Here is a 20,961-nt window from a genome sequence, read left to right as displayed (position 1 = left end):
CCCGGCTCGTCCCAGGCCTGGGCGGGGATCCGCCCGCTGCTGTGGGGCGGGGGCTCGCGACGCGGATCCAGGCAGGAGGGGCCTCCAGAGGAAAGCTGGGCGCGGTCCCGAAGACCGAGGCTCGCCCGCCCATCCTCCGCCCTCTCCGAACCCCACCCGGGTCGGTGTCCGCGAGCGCCCCGACGCCACGCACACACACAGCAGGACTGCGGCGCCCCATCGTCGTGCAAGGGAGCAAGCAGAGGTGAGAAACACACTTTCCTTTGCCCTGCCCGGCGCGCTTCTGCCGCCCTGTCCCGAGGCCTGGGTTCCCGCTGCTGCTGCTCCTTCGTGGTGGCCTGGCCGGGGGCGCCGAGGGAGCCCCTTCCTCGCACGAGGGGCGGTGTGTGGCCCTAGGGGAGCGGCTGAGGGGCCGGTGTGGAGGAGCCCACGGACGGGGAGGGAGGAAAAGTTGCGTCCTTGCTCGCGTTCGCGATTCTGCGTTCCCGCCTCGATGTTCCCGTTGTGCAGCCAGGCGGAGATGCCGGTGTGGATACCCAGAGGGAGCCCACGGAATTGGCCAACCCAAGGGTGGCCTGCACTTGCTCAAAACTAAGGAAACCTTGGGTACCAGGTCGATCGCCAGAATTGAGAAGCAGGACTTTTGTCCAGGTTTTTGTTTTTGTAGTTGGCAAGCGTCGCTGACATCTGGGAACTGGTGTTTTCGTTTTCTCGTGGTTCCCCGCCCTTAACCCATCCTCTCAGCCAGTGTTGCGAAATTCCTGGAGACACTGGCCAACTTTCTCCTCTCCGAGCCTAATTGGAATCCCCTGTTTATTTGCTCTGAAACGGAACATGAACCGCAACAGCGCTTGGATAAAACAAGGCATCTTTATTTAGGAGGGACTGTAAAACCAATGTCAGCACCATCCTGGGGGCTGGCGAGATCTCAGTGAGCCGTATCCCCCCTCAGTGACAGCACGAAACCTGTGGTCAAGCCATAGCAGTTTTCACTAGCAACCCAAGCGAGCGGCCCACCTTATAGAAGCAGCCTCAGCTATTCAGATGAGAACTAGCGGGTAGGCAACCTCTGGTATCCAAAGACCACTTACCTGCTCAGCTGCTAACTCGTCAGTGCAGAAGTATAATTTGGTCACAGATACTTTAATTCAAGCAACTCTCTTAAGGATAGAAAGGGGAGCAACATATTTTTGGAATTTACGGAAATATTTAGTGTGGGTTTCCTTTCACCACCGACTTTCAGGGGCACCTGAAAAAAGTTTTGCTTTTCTAGAAATTACCAAAAAAAAAGAATAAAAAGTTGTGTGGTGCATTGGAAACCTTATAGTCCCAGGAATGGGATGGTGTCAGAGATTTGTTATGTAACTCTTACATAAAAGAAGCTAAAAGCAAGTAGGCTTGCTGAATTGTTGGAAGCATTTGCCAATGGGACTGAAGTTAACGTAGATGGACCAAAAAGTGGACCATTGCAGACCTTTGAAACTGTTCTTTAGGAGTTTTCACTTAATCTGTATTTCAGCAAACTGCAATCTCTGTAAACAGAATGCCTTAAAACACTTGGTAAGGGAATGTACACAAAACACAGAGTTTGTTGAAAGGTGAATGTTTAATTTTTGTCTTTGGAAATAGAGTTGTGTCAGGAGGACTCTGTTCACATTCTCACTCAGTCAATAGTGTCCTCACTTCCTGGAGGTGTGACCCTTCTTTTCATGGGAGCTTTTCCTCCTTTAACCATTACTTTTGTCACTGGATAAGTTTCATGCTTATAGACCTAAAAATATTCACATTATAAAGGACTTTAAAGGTGATCTGGTCCGTACCTTCCTTCATCAAATTTTATAATTAGTCCTCGGACAGAAATATTGCATGTATACTCTGTCTGAAGGGGGACTATATTTTCCCTAGACTCCTTGGAAGTAGAGTCCCCTGCCTTCTATGTCCATGTGCAGGAACACTCCTGGCTTGAGGGAGAGACATAGGAAAAAAATCTAGGAAAAGGGAAATGACTTTCAAGTTCAAGTTGTCAGAGCAGTTGAAAAACAGGAGTTTTTTTTTTTTTTTTTAACTTGGCAGTTGTTTTACATGTACTAAAATTGTGGACAAAGATATAATGTTCACTAGTCACGCATTATAGGTCCTTGTGTTTTGAAGCACTGTAAGTGTGTAGATGCATCTTAATGAAATAGGAAATCTTTTTTTTTTTCCAAAGCCCTATTTTCTATTTCAACATAACTTCCTTGTGCCAAGTTTGAAAAGAAGAACAAGAAACTGGCTTTTGCATTGTTTACTCTGTGGACAGGTTTTGATCCCCCAGAAGTTGTCAGTTGATGACCCAGAGAGAGAGAAGGGACTCCCTGTTCGGAGGCTGAAGGCTACTTCCCAGCACTGGTGGGTAACTCCACTGTCAGAGGTTTGCTCTAGTGCCTGAACTGATGCTTCTGGCCATCAGAACACTCTCTCTCTCTCTCTCTCTCTCTCTCTCTCTCTGTGTGTGTGTGTGTGTGTGTGTGTGTTTTCACTGGGGACTAGGGAGGCAGTAGGAGTGTTGCAATGAGCCTGGCAAGTCTTCTCCCTAGCAAATGAGCAGTAAACATTTTGGAACTTGGTTCTCTTGTGTGTGTTTGGAAAGTGATGTGTGACCAATTTAAATAGGAAGCACTCAAAAATGGCATGTTTGCCCACAAAGAGAGCCTGAGCATTTGGACACTGTTAGCTGTCAGTAGAGACCCCATTCTATGGGTCTCATTGCTTTTCTTTGTTCCTGAAACACTTTGAACGTTGCCGTTTGCCAGTGGTGCTCAGAGGCATGCTTGCCCCGTCCTTTACAGAGACTTCAGTACCCCTGAGGCACCAGCTACTGAGCAAAAGCAGTTTATGGAAGTTGGCTTAGTCTTGTTCTTTACAACTGCAGACCTTGTTCCTTTTAGCTCAGGATCTGGTTGAGGGTGCAGGGAGAAGTGAAGAGGACAAGGAAAAATAGTGACGCTCAGGCAGGGATGTGCCCCCACCAGAGATGAAAAGCAGCTGAAATTTGTCCTTTCCCAGGTCCCCAGGCTGGCTACTTTTCTTCCTCCTAAATCCTTAGGCCTTTCAGTTACCCAAAACTGTTCTTAAGATAGCAGACGCTAAAGCACAAGCCAAAGAATGTGTGAATGACTGGCAGCTGCCCAAAGAGTTTCCCCTCCTAGGGATTTTGTTTGTTTGAAATGGAACTGAGATCAGTACCTCAAAAGTGAAGGCACACCAGTGGATTTCGGGAGTTATCAATAAGCTACACTCAGAGCATTCCTGGAAACCTCTGAAGCCTTCCTGCTCTGCCTGGGAACGAGGCCTGCCTTCTTTGGTACCAGCTGCCAAACCCAGTCATATCTGTAATCCTTTAAGAGAAGCCAAGAGAGTTTTCAAGGTTAGGATCTCGGTGCTGAGATCAGATAGTAATGAGGGATAACAAGAAGAATTTGGGAGCTAAGTGTCAGTCACTGTTTTAGATACTGAGAATTTAGAGGTGAGTACAAGATCATTCTTCTCTCAAAGGTTCCCATCTAATAGACACCGAGATCAAGAGCTGTCAAAGGAGTGGTGGTTAATGGCCTCTTTCCTTGGTTACCCCAACCTGAAGTCAACCAGAGCCATCCCACCCATGTTAGAAGAGCTCCTGGTCAACACACTTTCTCTTCTGAGCATCCCTGAGGATTCCAGGGGCTGTGAATGTGCCTGTGCAATGAGGCTTTTGCCTTCAAGGGAGGCTGCCTTTCTAGTCCTTTCTCGCTTCAGCTCCCTGGTGTGAAGTCTATGCCTGGTGTGAAGTCTATGCCTGGTGTGAAGTCTATGCCTGGTGTGAAGTCTATCCCTGCCTGAAAAGGCAGCAGGACATCCAAAGCTGCCAACACACAGTGTTCTCTTTCTCTCTGGTACAGTGAATGGTCTGACATGAGGCTCCAGCTCTGATGTCCAGACTTGCCTCAAATTTGTGCCGACAGGATCCTTATGTGGAGGAAGACCCTTTGCCCTGTCCCCACCTCCCATACCACCCCCATCAACCTCATAGTGAACTTCAGTATTTTTGAAGGAAGGAAGCACAACTTCACGTCTACATGATTGCCTGCAGAGAAAGATGGAACAAAATCTATCAACTGACAATTGAAATGAATGGGATACTGTAATATGGAGAGAGTACTTCAGAAAGTTTGTGGAAAATGGAATTAAAAGATTAGTTTGTTTTGGCACAAAAAGTTTGAAATCCATATTTGGTGGATCTCAAAATGTTCATGGAAAAATGCGTATTATGAAATCTATGTATGGCCAGTGCCGTGGCTCACTTGGCTAATCCTCTGCCTGTGGCACCAGCACCCTGGGTTCTAGTCCTGGTTGGGGCGCCAGATTCTGTCCTGGTTGCTCCTTTTCCAGTCCAGCTCTCTGCTGTGGCCCAGGAAGGCAGTGGAGGATGGCCCAAGTGCTTGGGCCCTGCACCCACATGGGAGATCAGAAGGAGACAACTGGCTCCTGGCTTCGGATCAGTGCAGTGCGATTTCTCACTAACTCTGCCTGTCCAAAAAAAAAAAAAAAAAGAAAAGAAAAAGAAAAGAAATCTGTGTATGGATTTCAAAAATATTTGCACCAAAATAAACTTGCTTTTAATTCCATTTTTCCCATGAACTTCTGAAGTCTTCTTACACATTTCCCTAGATATAAGATAATACACAATTGTGAACTTTTTTTTTTAATTTGACAGGTAGAGTGTTTTTGTTTGTTTGTTTGTTTGTTTGTTTTACAGGCAGAGTGGATAGTGAGAGAGAGAGACAGAGAGGAGAAAGGTCTTCCTTTTGCCGTAGGTTCACCCCGCAATGGCCGCCACGGCTGGCGCACTGCGGCCGGCGCACCGCGCTGATCCCAAGGCAGGAGCCAGGTGCTTCTCCTGGTCTCCTATGGGGTGCAGGGGCCCGCTTGGGCCATCCTCCACTGCACTCCCGGGCCACAGCAGAGAGCTGGCCTGGAAGAGGGGCAACCGGGACAGAATCTGGTGCCCCGACCGGGACTAGAACCCGGTGTGCTGGTGCCGCTAGGTGGAGGATTAGCCTAGTGAGCCGCAGCGCCGGCCACATCATCTGTTTTTTATTAGAGTGATTCCTTTTCCAGGAATATCACAGGCTCTTTTGAGTCATCCCTCAGATGACTCCAGGAGCTTTCCAGATACACCTTGACATACCTGAAGTCAGTTTAAACCAATGTAACTAAAGCCATGGACTTGGGACTCCTGCTGCATGCTTACCTAATTAACGGTATGTACTAGTACAGTGAATCTACAAGGAAGGAAATGGACAATTCCTCCAGGGATTGGATAGGATTCACAAGAATTGGTCAGGACTCAGGGAGGTGTTACTTGAGCTGAATGTGGAATTTTTTCTCACAGATGAAGGCTTTAAAGTTGACTCAACTACTCATCTACTGTTTGATCTTGGAGTTTCCTTTTAAGCAAAACAGACTTACGTGATACTTACTTCACACAGTCCTGGTGATGGCTGATATAATGATGTAGGTGAAAAGTAGCCTTGATTATTATAAGTATTGTGATGATTTCATGCACAGTTGTTTTACTAGCAGGTAGCCTGCCCCTAGTTCTCACTTCTCAAATGCATTTGAATCGTCAGAGAAGGATGGATGACAACAGGGTTGAGGATTTTTAAAAAAGATAACACTATTCTTGATCCAACATTAGTGCAGATGGGTGCTGGGGGTCCGGGGACACTTGACATCTGCCACTGCCTGACATTTGAGACTATGGGATCTGTAACGTGATCCTGCTGACTTTGGCCCACTGTTTGCATGTAAGCAATGAATCTACCTGGTGAGTGACTGTAACTTTAATGTTGCCTTGATGGTGGAGATAATCAGTTTGGTGACTGTCTATCAGGAACAGCAGATTGAGCATTCAGGCTTAGTCTCTTGTGGACAGGTAGGGGTGAAAGAAAGGAGAAACCCAGGAAATGTGGCACAGATCTTTCTGGGGGACTGCCAGAAATACCATGGCGGAAGGCAGGGTATGGTAGTTGTCACATAACCTTCTCTAGAAGTGTTTTCCTGTTCCTGTGAAATCTGTGGAATAATTGCTTAGCATCCTTTCATAAAACCAAGTTCTGTGAGTAAATAGAAAGTATGGTAGAAAAGCATCCTACTGGAAGATCATCTCTCACTCTGCAGACTTCCTCCAAGGCAGCCCTTGGAATCGGCCCGTAAGATCAGATGATGTCCTATGAATCCAAAGGACTGCATGTAACAATGAAACTCAGTCTTTTCATGGGTAAGAATAAGAACCACAGACATTGGAAAAAGACAGTTTTTTTTTGTTTTGTTTTGTTTTGGGAAAAAAAGCCATGTTTATCAAACTTTGCTTCCCGGAACAAATTTCTAATCCTATTAGATGGGTTAATATTTGAGCCAGTTATGCCAGCGAAAAGGTGAATGACTCTTCTTGTTATCCAAGGGCAGTGCCCTTGGTTTGTATGTCTCTGCCAGGATTGGGGAACCTGTAGACCTGTTCACTCCACCCCTTCAGATGAACACAATATAGTCAGAACCAGGAGAGGCTTCCAGGTTCACACAACTGAACCATCTCCAGGAACAAACAGCTGGATTCCAACTTCAGTTCGAGGGAATCTGCCAGATTTTTGTAAGATTCTTTCTCCTGGTTAATCTGTAGTTCTATTTGTGTATATGTTTCTACCCATCTATCTACTTTAGTTAAATAATTTATCCCCCTTTAAAGCTCCTGGGATCAAGCTCCCGAATTAAAAAGAAAATGAATCAGATTCTACAGTATAAAATGAAAACATTTCTTTTGGAATAGCCTATATGTAGATAAAGGGAAATCAGTGAGACTGGGAACAAGTGGAGGTTTAAGGAGAGATTCCTAAGTGTGATGAAATTCCCAAGTGTCTGGAGAAGCCATTTGCTGACGGGCAGGGTTCTCCCTCTGCCTGCCCCTGTGCTAAGCATCATATGTAGTGTTCCAAGGCAAGAAACAGAGAGCATGCTTTCAGCACTGTTCCCTTCTAGGCTTCTCTGCCAATTTTCTTTCTGAAAAAGGTTTAAGTTGCTCTTTGAAAGAGAAGTCCCAGGACCAAAAAGGGTGCACGGGCATATCCAAGGACTGAAAGGAGACAAAGGGAGGGAGGCACGCTGGGTGTTGCACTTCTGCTTTGGGCGTTATGGACCTAGAATATGTAAAACGATCATACTCTATTTGTGGAAATGATGGTGAACTGTCTAGTTAACTCCCTGGTGGGTATGTTTGATGGACCTCTTGAATACAACACATTGCCTTTGGGGACAGGAGGGGAATGTTAATTCTTGTAAAGAGTAAAGGATTATACAGTTGATCTGCAGAACAGCTGGGAAAAATTCCAGAGAGGAAAAGCAGACTGACAGGTGTGTGTCGGAGTGCAGGAGGACATGTGTGTATGAGCGAGGCTCTGCATCCTCAGCCTTGACAGATCACCTTCAGCATCACAAGCAATCTATTTATTGTTTTCTCTCAATTCCGTTTCACGTGGCTCTGTAGAAACTTTATAAAATATGAGGGAGGAAGTTGTAAGTGAGGGAGCAGATGTTAGAGAGTGGTGGTTGTGGTATGTGTGTGCTGGAATTTGGTTTCCAAATGTTTTAGTTTGCCTAAGCAAACTTTAGCTGAGTTGTTACAGAATGAATGCAAATTCAGCCAATCAGGGAAAAAAAACAAAAAAAACAAAAAACAAACCTACTCCTTTAGTTTTCCAGACTGAGATCTAAGGGTGGCTTTTTTGGGCAGCAAAACCCCTATGTAGTGTAGGTCTGCTGCACTAAGTATAGATAAGTGGGCTTTTCTTATACATCAGGCCTTAAGGATGATGCATTTTGGTGAGATCTGGCCACAGGTCACCCTGTCATGTGTTTCTTCCAGCTGATGTCTTGTGCCACAAACTAAACTTCACAAACTTGTCTATGTAATTTCTAGTTAACAAAAGTTTTTTTTTTTTTTTTTTTTTTGATAGGCAGAGTGGACAGTGAGAGAGAAACAGAAAGGTCTTCCTTTGCCATTGGTTCACCCTCCAATGGCCCCCGTGGCCGGTGCACCGCGCTGATCCGATGGCAGGAGCCAGGTACTTCTCCTGGTCTCCCATGGGGTACAGGGCCCAAGCACTTGGGCCATCCTCCACTGCACTCCCTGGCCACAGTAGAAAGCTGGCCTGGAAGAGGGGCAACCGGGACAGAATCCAGCACCCCGACCGGGACTAGAACCCGGTGTGCCAGCGCCGCAAGGCGGAGGATTAGCCTAGTGAGCTGCTGCGCCGGCCACAAAAGTTCTTTTAAGCTTAAGAAGAACTGTGGAATTTTAGACCTTTACAGCTAGCAACTCTCTCACTTTAGAGATGAATGAATTTAGTCCTGAAGAGGAAAATGATTGTTAATCATAAAGTAGTATTATTGAGAATTTATTATGAGGCAAACATTGTGATTTAAAGTGAATAATGTGGGCCCTGCCCCCCTGTAGAGTGCACACCACTAGGAAACACTGACAAATAAGCCGGTCAGTTGTTTGCCCAGGGTCACATGGGTAATGGTACCCATGAAACCTGACAACAGGCAAAGCTTTATTTGTGATATCCTTGTGCTTATAGCCTGTGCTTGGAGGGGTTTTGCCTTGACATTTACATCTGGTGTGGTGTCCTTGGTCTCAGTATTTAAGGCAAGGAGAGTTTAGACAGATAGGTATGCCAGCTCAAACTGTGAAGTGATATCCCTATAACCTGTACTCTGGAAAAGGCCAATCGTCCCTCTGTATTCCTGTCCACCACTGCCACCTAATGACTCTTTTGGGTACTACCAGCTCTTATTCTATGGATGTGTGTAGGAGGCAGATCTCCCATCTGTTGGTTCACTCCACAAATGCTTGGAACAGCTGAAGCTGAGCCAGGTCAAAGCCGGAAGCTGGGAACTCAAACTGGACCTCCAGTTAGTGGCAGGAATCCAACGACTTCAGCTACCATCTACCTCCCTGGGTGCAATTCTCAGGGGAGACTCGAGCCAGGCACTCTAATATGGTACGTGAGCAGCAACTGGGTATCCTGGCTTCTAGCCCAAATCCCACTCCTGTGGTAACTTTTAAAGGCTCTGAATCATCAAATTTTCCCCAAAGATCGAAGGGAATAGGCTACTGCCTTATGCAAACACCAAACTCTTTTCAGGTCTCAAATCTTCAAATTTCATAAACAAATTTTCTTTATTTTGTTATAACCTGTATTTGTTAAGTTCTATTTCTAGTGCTCTATCACCGAGTCAGAATGTGTTCCAGGAAGAGGCATCAAGTTTACTCCGTAGGTGTGTTTGAGATTCTGTGACACAGCCCTCTGGGATGTATGATTTCTACAGTTTGAGACTGGCAGCTCTTGAAAGAAGATGACAGGAACCCTCCTTTTAGTCTTTCTTCTTCTTTGGTAAAGCTATTAGGAGATACTTATAATAAGGTCTTTGGCATTGTGAAAAGTCTGAGGATTCTTATCACATGTAACTCACTTGTCTCTTTTGCAACAGTTTAGGCACATATACAGAAGAAACTAGAAACTATTTTCTAGAATAATCCGCAGTGTTCCCAATGTGAGAAGCTCCTAAGAATAATTTTGAGTTCCTCTTTTCTTCTCTGTAAGAGTTAGCCCAGACCCACTTCCAGGGATTAGATGCCTTCTCCAGTGCTTCATCCTGTTTTTTCTAAATAGCACATAGTAGTTCTCCCTTAGCCAGCTACTTCTTGGGGAAGCGAGTTTGCCTTCCTGCACTCATGGTGACACAGATCTCTACTTCTCTCCTCATAGCTAGCTGACTGATTAATTAAGTACTTGGATTCCTATCTTCAACAACCCTTTGACTAACTGTTCCCTAAAAGTCTCTGTACTTCTCACCTCCTGTATTTCTATCTCATCCCATCCCTTCTGCATGGATTCCACATTCCCCCTTTAGGAAGGCATTTGGTGTTGCTCAACGGTGTTTGTGCTCTGAGATCCAGCACTGGGCCTGGATCCAGTCGGGGCTTATGTAGTATCTGTTATGAAATCAATTAAAGAGGGTGAACTAATTTTACAATGCTACATTGAGAGTAGAGAAAGAATACTCCTAAAGGATAGGGAAGAATGAGTGGGGCTAGAAGTTATGTTCAGGAAAATATTACATAGATTTCTACCTCACAAGAGGTGTGAGGTTAATGAGAAACACCAAAGAAAAGATATAATTAGGTGACTGAGGGTACTCCTAGGTCTCTGTCAGGGTCCCTGACTTTGGTAGTGCTGCTCTGTGAACCCAGTGCATCCCTTTGCCCTTGGCAGGAGCCTCTGTTGGAAGAGATGGTCATGGGCCTGGGTCCGTTGGTGTTGATCTTCGTGCTGGGTCTGGGTGTGACCCCTCCGACCCTGGCGCAGGACGACTCCAGGTACAAACACTTCCTGACCCAACACTATGATGCCAAGCCATTTGGCCGGAATGACAGATACTGTGAAACCATGATGAAGAGACGAGACCTGACCTCACCCTGCAAAGACACCAACACATTTGTTCATGGCAACAAGGGCAGCATCAAGGACGTCTGTGAGGATAAGAATGGAAAGCCTTATGGGAAAAACTTCAGAATAAGCAAGTCTTCTTTCCAGGTCACCACTTGCAAACACGTGGGAGGGTCCCCCTGGCCTCCTTGCCGGTACCGAGCCACATCAGGGTCCCGAAACATTGTTATTGCCTGTGAAAACGGCTTGCCTGTGCATTTTGATGAGTCCGTTTTTCAACAAAAAGTCCACTGACCAGAGCTGACTGTGGTTTCCTTTCGTTTGGTTTTCCCGGCACATGCCAGTTTGTGCTGAGTGTGTGCTGCCAAAAGTGTTGGCGACATTCATTACCAGGGACCCAGAAAATGGGATACCTGCATCTTTTATTTTCTGTTTTACAGCATATGTTTAATAAACAAAAATGTCTCTGGAATAATTAAAAATCACTGAGTTTTGACCTGTTGATTCTTCTCTACCCAGCTGCTCCCTTCGAGGATTGGATGAAATAGAAATGCCTTTTACATTACCAGTCGTTTCTTTATCAGAAGATAGAGAAGAAGACATTACCTTTCTCTGAAGAAAAGGTGACACCTTGACTTTGAAAGGCCACCACAAAACACACCAAACACCAGAGTTAAAGGAAAAGTTTATTCTCGGGTGTCAGACGGGCTGGAGAGAGAGGACGAGAGAGTGAAGAGAGAGGGCCTGTGTAGGAAAGCAGGTCTTGATAGAGACTTGCAGGGGTAGGGAGGTGGGAGCAGCACATCTCGTTAAGGTGGGGGTGGAGTTGATGCTTGTGGTTGGGCCGTTTGGTCACCTTACTTCTAGTAAGCCAGGCTGGGCTTAGGACCGAAGCTTACTGAACAAGATGGCAACTGGACCAGAGCCTAAGATGGTGCCCAGGGCTTAAGATGGTGCCTCAGATAAGATGGCACCACCTCACTAACATTCTGCCCTTTTGTTTTTTATAAAGCAAGTGTTGTACGGGATTTCATTGGCCCCAAAAGTCCAGGAGGGGTGGAGAGACAATGATCTATCTTCTAAAGCTACTTCCTACTGACGTGGGGTGATGAGTCACTCTCCGCTGGTGAGTTGACATCTCAAGTCATGACCTCCTGGGTGAGGAGCCGAGTATATCCCTGTAGTAGCATTTGGTTGACCACTTGGTTGGTGAAGGCTTTGGTTCATTCCATTATCAGCTCCTGTAAACACTTAAACAGATTAGGTAGTATAAAAGCCAGGGTGAGAATAGCAGCCAGTGGTCCTAGGAGTGGCCTTAACCAGGTAATTTAACATTTGGTTTTACCTGGCCTGATTGCTTAACATAATAGCAACATTGTTCTCCCAGAAAGATACAAGTTCCCCATTTTTCAGCTGTTGTAAGATCTAAAGCCCCTCTGTTCAGTACTACGCCTGCTAGCGAGGTGATTTGGCCTTGGAGTGGCATCAGCTGAGGTCTCGGTGGACCTAGTGACCGCCTCTTGTAACTGTTGGAGTTGTTTCTGATGTTGGTTGGTTGAGATAACGTTGTGGCCCAAAGCTGTTTCTGAGTCACAGCTGAGGAGAGAAGGCTGCAAAGCTGATCCCAGCCAAAACCGGGAGAAAGGCAGCTCGTCTCTTGCAAGTAGAGGGGTTTGTCTGCAGAAAAAAATTCTGAATAATCACACGGGATTGGCGGGGGCGGGGGGGGGCGCTAATACACACAGGAGAGTAGAGCCATTAATATAAGAGTAGACAATACGATTACAAAGGAATGAGGCCCCAAGTGGGCTAGATGGGGTTTAAAACAAAGGACAGAGTCATTATTAGAGGACCTATCTAAATCCATTAGAGGTGCTATCTAAACCACAAGCAAATTTTCCATTGAGAGGCAAGTAGAATGATAGACGGGTTGATAATAATTAGATGGGCTTTAAGGCCTTGCCAGTTATGAGGTCCAGACCTATACAAGGTAGAATAAAGCAGTTTCAGTAATAGTTTACCAACAGTCAATTAGAATTAGAATGTTCTAAACCTCTTATTAGAAATTTACCTTATAATAAAATCTCAAAAATCCCTCAAGGAATGAGAAAGTCCCAGTATTGGGTGCACTATTTTAACTATTTTCTCAAGTTCTCTGACCAGTACTCTCCCCCTGAGGAGAGCAGAGTCATTCAAGGTCATTGTCCCATCTGAGGCCTTTGGGGAAAGTCAAAGGCATGGACCATTATGTTGATCACAGCATAGCTGTGAAAACTCACGTCTCCAGGAATCTGCTTGGAGCACTATAATTGCATATTCTGCTTTGAGGTTGAAAAACGGTTCTTTCATGGGAAATCAAATGGCAATGAGATGGAGGTGCTTCCTGACCTGTCAACAGAGGTGGGAACTAGGTAACCAATGCTAGAATCCTAATACTTTTTTCTCTGGGTCTTTCATCCCATCGTAATCAAATGCTGTTTAGAATAAGCTGTCAGGGCCAGCGCCATGGCTCAATAGGCTAATCCTCTGCCTGCGGCGCCAGCACCCTAGGTTCTAGTCCCGGTCTGGGCACCGGGTCATAGTCCCAGTTGCTCCTCTTCCAGGCCATCTCTCTGCTGTGGCCCAGGAGTGCAGTGGAGGATGGCCCAAGTGCTTGGGCCCTGCACCTCATGGGAGACCAGGAGAAGCACCTGGCTCCTGGCTTCAGATCAGCATGGTACAACAGCCACAGCAGCCATTGGGGGGTGAACCAACGGAAAAGAAGACCTTTCTCTCTCTCACTGTCCACTCCGCCTGTGAAAAAAAAAAAAAAAAAGAATAAGCTGTCAGGTCATGAGTGAAGTCATTTTATTTCAAGTGAATCATTTGAAGAATTGAAATCCTGGTCAGCTGTGACTGTTGGCTTTGCAATGAAAGGAGGAAAAAACTCCAAAATCTCAAGTGCTTTGAAGAAGGATGACATGCCAAGAACAAACTTCCATATAATTTGGAGAGAAGGAAACATTCCTCTTGGGATACAGCATAAATTCCAGTGGTTGGGATATTTCATAGTATATATATATATATATATATATATTTTTTTTTTTTTTTGACAGGCAGAGTGGACAGTGAGAGAGAGAGACAGGTCTTCCTTTTGCCGTTGGTTCACCTTCCAATGGCCGCCGCGGCCGGCGTGCTGCGGCCGGCGCATCGCGCTGATCCGAAGCCAGGAGCCAGATGCTTCTTCTGGTCTCCCATGCGGGTGTGGGCCCAAGCACTTGGGCCATCCTCCACTGCACTCCCTGGCCACAGCAGAGAGCTGGCCTGGAAGAGGGGCTACCGGACAGAATCCGGCGCCCCGACCGGGACTAGAACCTGTTGTGCTGGCGCTGCAAGGTGGAGGATTAGCCTATTGAGCCACGGTGCCAGCCCAAGATACTTCATAGTTTAAAAGCATAATTCTTGGGGCAGGGATTTAGCATAGCCATTCTGACATACACATGCCCAACACTGGAGTTCCTGGGTTTGTTTCCTGGCTCTGGCTTCTGGTTTCAGCTTTCTGCACCCTGGGAGGCAGCAGTGATGGCTCAAGTAATTTGGTTCCTTTTTTTTTTTTTTAAGATTTATTTAATTTATTTGAAAGAGTTACAGAGAGAGGTAGAGCCAGAGAGAGAGGTCTTCCATCTGTTGGTTCACTCTTCATATGGCTGCAACAGCCAGAGCTGAGTTGATCTGAAGTCAGCAGCCAGGAGCTTCTTCTGGGTTTCCCATGAGGGTGCAGGAGCCCAAGGACTTGGGCCATCTTCCACTGCTTTCCCAGGCCACAGCAGAGAGCTGGGTTGGAAATGGAACAGCCGGGACTTGAACCGGCGCTTATATGGGATGCTGGCATTGCAGGCCAGGGCTTTAATACACTGTGCCACAGTGCTGGCCCCAACTTGGTTCTTTTCTCTCACATAAGAGACCTGGATTGAACTGGTTTTCAGCTTTGGGCTTGGCCCAGTCTTGGCTGTTGCAGGCATTGGGGAGTGAACAAGTGGATGAGAATTCTTCTCTCTCTCTGATTCTCAAGTAAATAAATAAATAAATAATTTAAAACCTGAAACAATTCTAATTTCTTGAGGATAAAATTAGCTCTATAAAATAAAACAGGACCATAATATGAAGTAGAGGAAACCAAGAGAAAAATCAAGTATTAAAAACAATAATTGTCGGGCCGGCGCCACGGCTCAATAGGCTAATCCTCCGCCTTGCGGTGCCAGCACACGGGGTTCTAGTCCCGGTCGGGGTGCCGGATTCTGTCCTGGTTGCCCCTCTTCCAGGCCAGCTCTCTGCTGTGGCCAGGGAGTGCAGTGGAGGATGGCCCAAGTACTTGGGCCCTGCACCCCATGGGAGACCAGGAAAAGCACCTGGCTCCTGGCTTCAGATTGGCGTGGTGCGCCGGCTGCAGCACGCCGTCTGCAGCGGCCACTGGAGGGTGAACCAACAGCAAAGGAAGACCTTCCTCTCTGTCTCTCTCTCTCACTGTCCACTCTGCCTGTCAAAAAAAATAATAAAAAAACAATAATTGTCAACATTTAGTAAGCATTTATCAAGCACTAGGCATTGTGATAGCACCTTGCATTGATTTTCTCATTTATTCTTCATAACATCCCTAACAGTACACATTATGTTCATTTTACTTATGATGAAATATACAGACAGCTTAGTTATTTCTCCAAGGTCTACGCAGTTATTATGTCCTTTGGGAACAGAATGAAGAGAAGACTTCGTGGAAAAGGCCAATAAAAATAGGTGTTAGGTTGATTTGGAGATCTTTTCATTTTCTTTTGTGGCTAGAGCCTTGAGATGAACCATTTGATATCTTCAGTTGATTGCTGTCCTTAAATTTTTTCCATGTGTTAAAAAACCTGCTGTGACACAGCAGGTTAAGCCACCTGCTGCAATGCTGGCATCCCATATGGGCACTGGTTTGAGTCTTGGCTGCTCTACTTCCATCCAGCTCCCTGCCAGTTCACCTTAGAAGGCAGCAGATGATGGCCCAAATGCTTGGATAGACCCGGATGAAGCTCCTGGCTTCTGGCTCTTGGCTTTTGCCTGGCCCAGCCCCAGCCATTGCAGCTACTTGGGGAGTGAACCAGCTGATAGAAGACCTCTCTCTCTTCTCTGTCTCTCTTTCTCTCTTATAACTTTGCTTTTCAAATAAGTGAATAAATAAATCTTCCTTAAAATTTTGACAAAAGTTGTATATATTTATGGGGTACTATGTGATGTTTTGTTACATGTCTGCATAGTATATTCATGTCATGCTAACTTGGTTAGTGTAGCGGAGATGTTAGGTTTACCTTCACGTGAACAATTTAGGTCTTATCTATGGCCCATTAGTTTGCTAACTAAATGATATTCTTGATCACAAAGAAGCAATATGAAACCTGTGTAAGATTAGAGGTGACACTAAAGAAACAACCCAAAGGACATTGCTTTGCTGATTACCCAAGGACTGACTATACCTTTAAAAGTTATGTCCATTGGCCTTGGAGTGGGCAGTAAATCAAGTATCAACTCTCCCTGTCACCTTTCTTTCCACAAGCACTTTGCTTCTTCTTTTCCCAACATCATGTCTTGTGTCTACCACTGCAGGCGCAGGAGTAGGACATACAGTCTCATATTTCTCAATGTAACAGTCAAAAGGTGACTATGAATATAGGAGGTGACATTTAAAAGACTGGCGGTTATGTTTGATACTGGCCATTATGGTGGAATGAAATGCAGGCCCTGTATAGGTCATTTCAGTTCTCTCACACAGTGTCATACACCGTCATGAAGCAGTATTTTTGAATTCAAAGGATGCATCTGTAGACTTCAAACCAGAACTTCAGCTAGAGCCAGTCTTTGGTCTACACAGGTAGAAATGGGTTTGTCTAACTCTCAAAAAACTGTCCCTGATACGTTGGGTTGCTTTCTTTCTTTTGAATAAAGGATGGCATTTTTTTTGTACCAATGAATCAACCCTGCCTTGACCTAAGAGTCAACTGGATCCACAGTTCATGTCAATCCCAGCAGTGACAGCCTGTGGCAGTATCTGGCCGCTCAGTGCTGTCAAGTGACCCCACTTTCACCCCAGATGAAACTCTGTTGTTCTGGAGAAGCGTTTATGAGCATAAATACCTTAATATCTCGAGTATTTGGAGAATGATATGAGAGAGGCAGTAGGCTGATCAACAAAAACCATGAATATTCTGAGACTAGTGGCAATGAATGCTTCCTTCACTGTTGCTCTGGAAATCTTATTTTTTTTATACCATAAGCTATAGGTTTAATATCCACTATCAAGATGATCCTGCAACTAGATGTGACATAACTAATACCATGACCTATTGACAAGACAAGAACATCAGAGATAGATAGTCAGACCCTGGTGTTTTAGAATGAACATCGAAACAGCAAGAATAAAAAGAAACAATCCAAGTCCTTTTTTGAGGTGATTAAAATACCTTCACTCTCTTACTCATCTAATTTAATTTGTTCATCAGCTCACTTCTTTTATTTCAAACAATACTTATTGTATACTACCATCTATATACCATGTCTGGATATGCTGAGTCGTATATATATATATATATATATATATATATATATATGGTTATGGTTAACTATATATATATGATTTCACTTTGTGTTTCTATGGGGGTGCAAACTGTTGAAATCTTTACTTAATGTATACTAAACTTATCTTCTGTAAAAAAAAAAAAAAAGAAGAAATTATCAATTCCCAACTTGACTCTCACTGGGATTAAACATGACAATAGGTCTGATCTGATTTCATCATCATTTAAAAAATCATCTATTATTTTTCACTTTATGTTTCTGTGTGGGAGCAAACTGTTGAAATCTTTACTTAATGTATGCTAAACTGATCTTCTGTATATAAAGAGAATCGAAAATGAATCTTGATGTGAATGGAAGGGGAGAGGGAGTGGGAAAGGGGAGGGTTGCGGGTGGGAGGGACATTATGGGGGGGAAGCCATTGTAATCCATAAGCTGTACTTTGGAAATTTATATTCATTAAATAAAAGTTTAAAAAAAACTATATATATGGTTAACAAGATTTTCAAAAGGACTTGATTTTACCTCAGTAGAATAGCCACATGAGAGAAAAAGCCAGCTCTAAATGTTCCTCTCTCCCTCTCTGGACTTTGCTTCCCTGGATTCCTAGTTACAAGGTGTTACATTAGTTTCTGCACTTTCTTTGGCATATCCTGAGTCTATCCAAACTGTGGGGAATCGGAACATTTAGGGATCTGTACACTCCCTGAAGATCACACAACTAGTGAATTATCTCAATAGACAGACAAACCAGTTTTGCATAGGCTTATCTTTTCTCTCTTTTTACACTCACTGCACAGGCCGGGAAAGCGAGGTAATCAGTCAGTTCCTGCCCTGAGTCATGTGCTGGCTACAAGTTTTCTCTGCCAAAGAAAATGTTCTTGTTGTCAGAAATGTCCATGTTTGCAGACTGTTCATTCACTGTGGAAAACAAAGGTGGCAAAAATTGTGAGCAGAGAAGAGTGGGAAGATGGTACGTGTAAGGAGCAAGGAGAAGTCGTAGGGATCAAGACAATGTCAGCTTGCCACTCCCCACACTTTTTCCAGTTCCCAGGTCTTAACCATCCTTCCTCTTGCCCCTTGCTGTCTCTCTAGGCACTCCTAACATCATGATGACTCTGCAGAGAAACCATACACTGCTGCTTCTACTGCTTTTGACCCTGCTGGGGCTGGCACAGCCTTCCTTTGGCCAGGATCGCATGTACCAACGATTCCTGCGGCAACACGTGCACCCTCAGGAGACAGGTGGCAATGATAGCTACTGCAACCTGATGATGCAGAGACGGAAGATGACTTCACGTCACTGCAAGCCCTTCAACACCTTCATCCATGAGGACATCTGGAACATCCGTAGTATCTGCAGCACCACCAGCATCCAGTGCAAGAATGGCAAGATGAACTGTCACGAGGGGGTAGTGAAGGTCACAGACTGCAAGGAGACAGGAAGTTCCAGGGCCCCCAACTGCAGATACCGCGCCGCAGCAAGCACTAGGCGTGTTGTCATTGCCTGTGAGGGCAACCCAGAAGTGCCTGTGCATTTTGACAGATAGATAGCATCCTGCAGGGGTTACAGCCACTGGTTGGCTCTTAACTTACTCCGTGAATAGCCATGAGTAATGCATTTGAGCTCTCCCCAGGCTCTATCTCCTCTGCACGTTTCTTATTCCTTTTCTCTGTGTAACCCATTCTATTAGATACATTGCATCAAAGAGAAATGGAGACATAAATCTATAATAAGTCAAGGCTTTTCTATAATAACCTTCTTTTCTAACACAAGTTAGCTTAGCTAAGACCCTATCCTCTGAAATTTAGTCATTGTATATATTTATATAGCATCTCAAGTATTTCAAAGTGCTTTCATCTACGTTATCTCATTTTAGTACCCCTGCACCTCTGTGATTTTGCTGATGCAGTTACATATAGAAGTTCAAGGTTAAGGGATTTGCTAAGGACCATGAAGTTAGCGGAAGAGCTGAGACAAAAATCCAGCTGAACTGCTTACCCACCCAGGGCTTTCTCTCCTACAAGAGGAATGTTTTGAATGGGTCTGCTTTTTGTGTTCCCAAAAGTCAGATATTGGGGGAGACATTAAAAATTTAGAAATACATACTGGTCAAATGAGAGCTCTGTGTGGATCTGACAAGAGCCAAAAATGGTATTAGGAATTTTCTCTTTCTTTCCCCTAACTTTTGAGTTTCTGTAGTAATTCAGGATATTATAATGTACTAGATGATTAAGACTCACTCACTCTTCCTGAATGAAAGATCTTTCATGTTTCCCTTGAAATAAAGGACTGAAACTACAGGCATTTGAGAAGACTGTGCTGTTGAAATTGTTCCTTTTCTCTCTTTGAATTCCCCTGTAGTCTATAAACACATGCATTGCAATGTCCTCATAAACTCTGGACAAAGAGTAGTGCCCATCAGATCCATGACCATACCACAGAACCTTTGTTTCATTTATGCCAGAGGGGATGATTTCCTCAAAGACAATACTCATGTCTCTATCTTTTCCCTTTGAACACTTAAAAACAAATTAAAGATACCTTCATATGATCTATGACGATGCTAGCTGCTAAAGGAGGAAGTGTGTGTGTGTGTGTGTGTGTATGAGAGAGAGAGAGAGAGAGAGAGAGAGAGAGAGAAAGTGTCTAAATTTTTGAACAGCAGATACAGAAAGAAATCTCACAAGAAGTTCCCATTCCCTCTTCTAACTAAAGCAGAACAGCCTGTCGATACAGCTACATTGAACCTGCCTGCAAGGTTATCTCCAGAAGGGAGATATTGCATGTAAATTGTGTAAATAAACTTTATCCAAATTTTCCATTTATCTTCCCCTGAAGTCCATTTTTCTGGTAGAAGCCCTTTCTCCCTTCTCCCTTGCCCCTACTAAATTGTTACATAAACTGTCTATAGATGCTTAGTTTCTTCATCTGAATACTTCCACAAATTATAAATCAAAATTTCTTTCTTTTTTCCTGTTTATCTATCTATTCATTCACAGGCTCCTGGTGACAGAGTCAAAGTTGACTCAGGGAAAGATTTTCTTCCAGCAGGTGTCTGTATGTGTATATTTCCAGTGGGAAGGAAGGATGACAAGAGAATCTTCTCCTTGCGCCATCCAGAAATCACGGAGCTGGTAACTGAAGTATAATACAAAAGGTATTTGGTCCTTGTCCCTGGACTAAATCCAAACTAAAAGAATGTGAAAGTTTTCTGAAAGTAGAGATTTTCTTGGGTTGACAGCTTAGTGAGGAACAGTTTGGCATTTTGACATTGATATTTCTAATACTGCAACAGCGTTCTTTAAAGAAACTTCCATTTGGGGTAGCGCAATTTTGGAATTTCATCTAACTTAAGTTGGAGCCACATTCTGTTTCATAATCAAAAATCATTTTAAATAATCAGACTTAAGGGAAGAATTGGAAAACCTTGGAATTTACTAAATAATAGGATTGCTTTCATCACAATCCCCTGTTAATCACTTTGAGTTTATGCCATTGAGGATATTTAGGGTAGGGGCTCAAACAGCCTCAAGATGAGGCTGAGAACAAAAATGAGGTTGGTCATCGGAAAGACCAAGTGATCAGAGGGCCAGATGTTTTATTTCTTTCTCTTTTAGATTTATTTATTTGAAAGGCAGAATTGGAGAGGTGAAGGGAGAAGGAGAGGGAGAGGGAGAGAGGGAGAAGGAGGGAGAGAGGGAGAGAGAGAGAGAGAGCGCGCGCACGCTCTTCCATCCACTGGTTCACTCCCCAAATGGCCACAATGGTCAAGGCTGGGCCAGACTGAAGCCAGGAGCCAGGAGCTTCTTCTGGGTCTCCCAAGTAGGTGCAGGGAGCCAAGCACTT

General features: G+C 44.6%; 2 protein-coding genes across 4 annotated transcripts; both read left to right on the top strand.

Moving 5' to 3' along the window:
• Positions 1-158: 158 nt before the first annotated feature.
• Positions 159-11,008, top strand: ANG (angiogenin). 2 transcript variants are annotated; one of them, XM_008269305.5, is made up of 2 exons: positions 159-244; positions 10,353-11,008. In XM_008269305.5, exon 2 carries the CDS (start codon positions 10,371-10,373, stop codon positions 10,818-10,820), a length of 450 nt encoding a protein of 149 aa, XP_008267527.2. In that variant the 5' UTR covers positions 159-244; positions 10,353-10,370; the 3' UTR covers positions 10,821-11,008. The 2 variants fall into 2 exon arrangements, with proteins under 2 accessions (XP_008267527.2, XP_002717924.2); XM_002717878.6 differs by lacking the exon at positions 159-244 and adding an exon at positions 6,591-6,667.
• On the top strand, positions 159-19,419 carry RNASE4 (ribonuclease A family member 4). 2 transcript variants are annotated; one of them, XM_002718039.6, is made up of 2 exons: positions 159-244; positions 18,207-19,419. In XM_002718039.6, exon 2 carries the CDS (start codon positions 18,221-18,223, stop codon positions 18,659-18,661), a length of 441 nt encoding a protein of 146 aa, XP_002718085.2. In that variant the 5' UTR covers positions 159-244; positions 18,207-18,220; the 3' UTR covers positions 18,662-19,419. The 2 variants fall into 2 exon arrangements, with proteins under 2 accessions (XP_002718085.2, XP_008267528.3); XM_008269306.5 differs by lacking the exon at positions 159-244 and adding an exon at positions 6,591-6,667.
• Positions 19,420-20,961: the final 1,542 nt, after the last annotated feature.

Source organism: Oryctolagus cuniculus, chromosome 12 (genome assembly GCF_051225735.1).
Source record: "Oryctolagus cuniculus isolate XC-2025 breed Fujian yellow rabbit chromosome 12, ASM5122573v1, whole genome shotgun sequence".
In the NCBI taxonomy this organism is placed as follows: domain Eukaryota; kingdom Metazoa; phylum Chordata; class Mammalia; order Lagomorpha; family Leporidae; genus Oryctolagus; species Oryctolagus cuniculus.
Note: the sequence above shows the minus strand (reverse complement) of the source record. Positions and strands in the feature narration are given on the sequence as shown.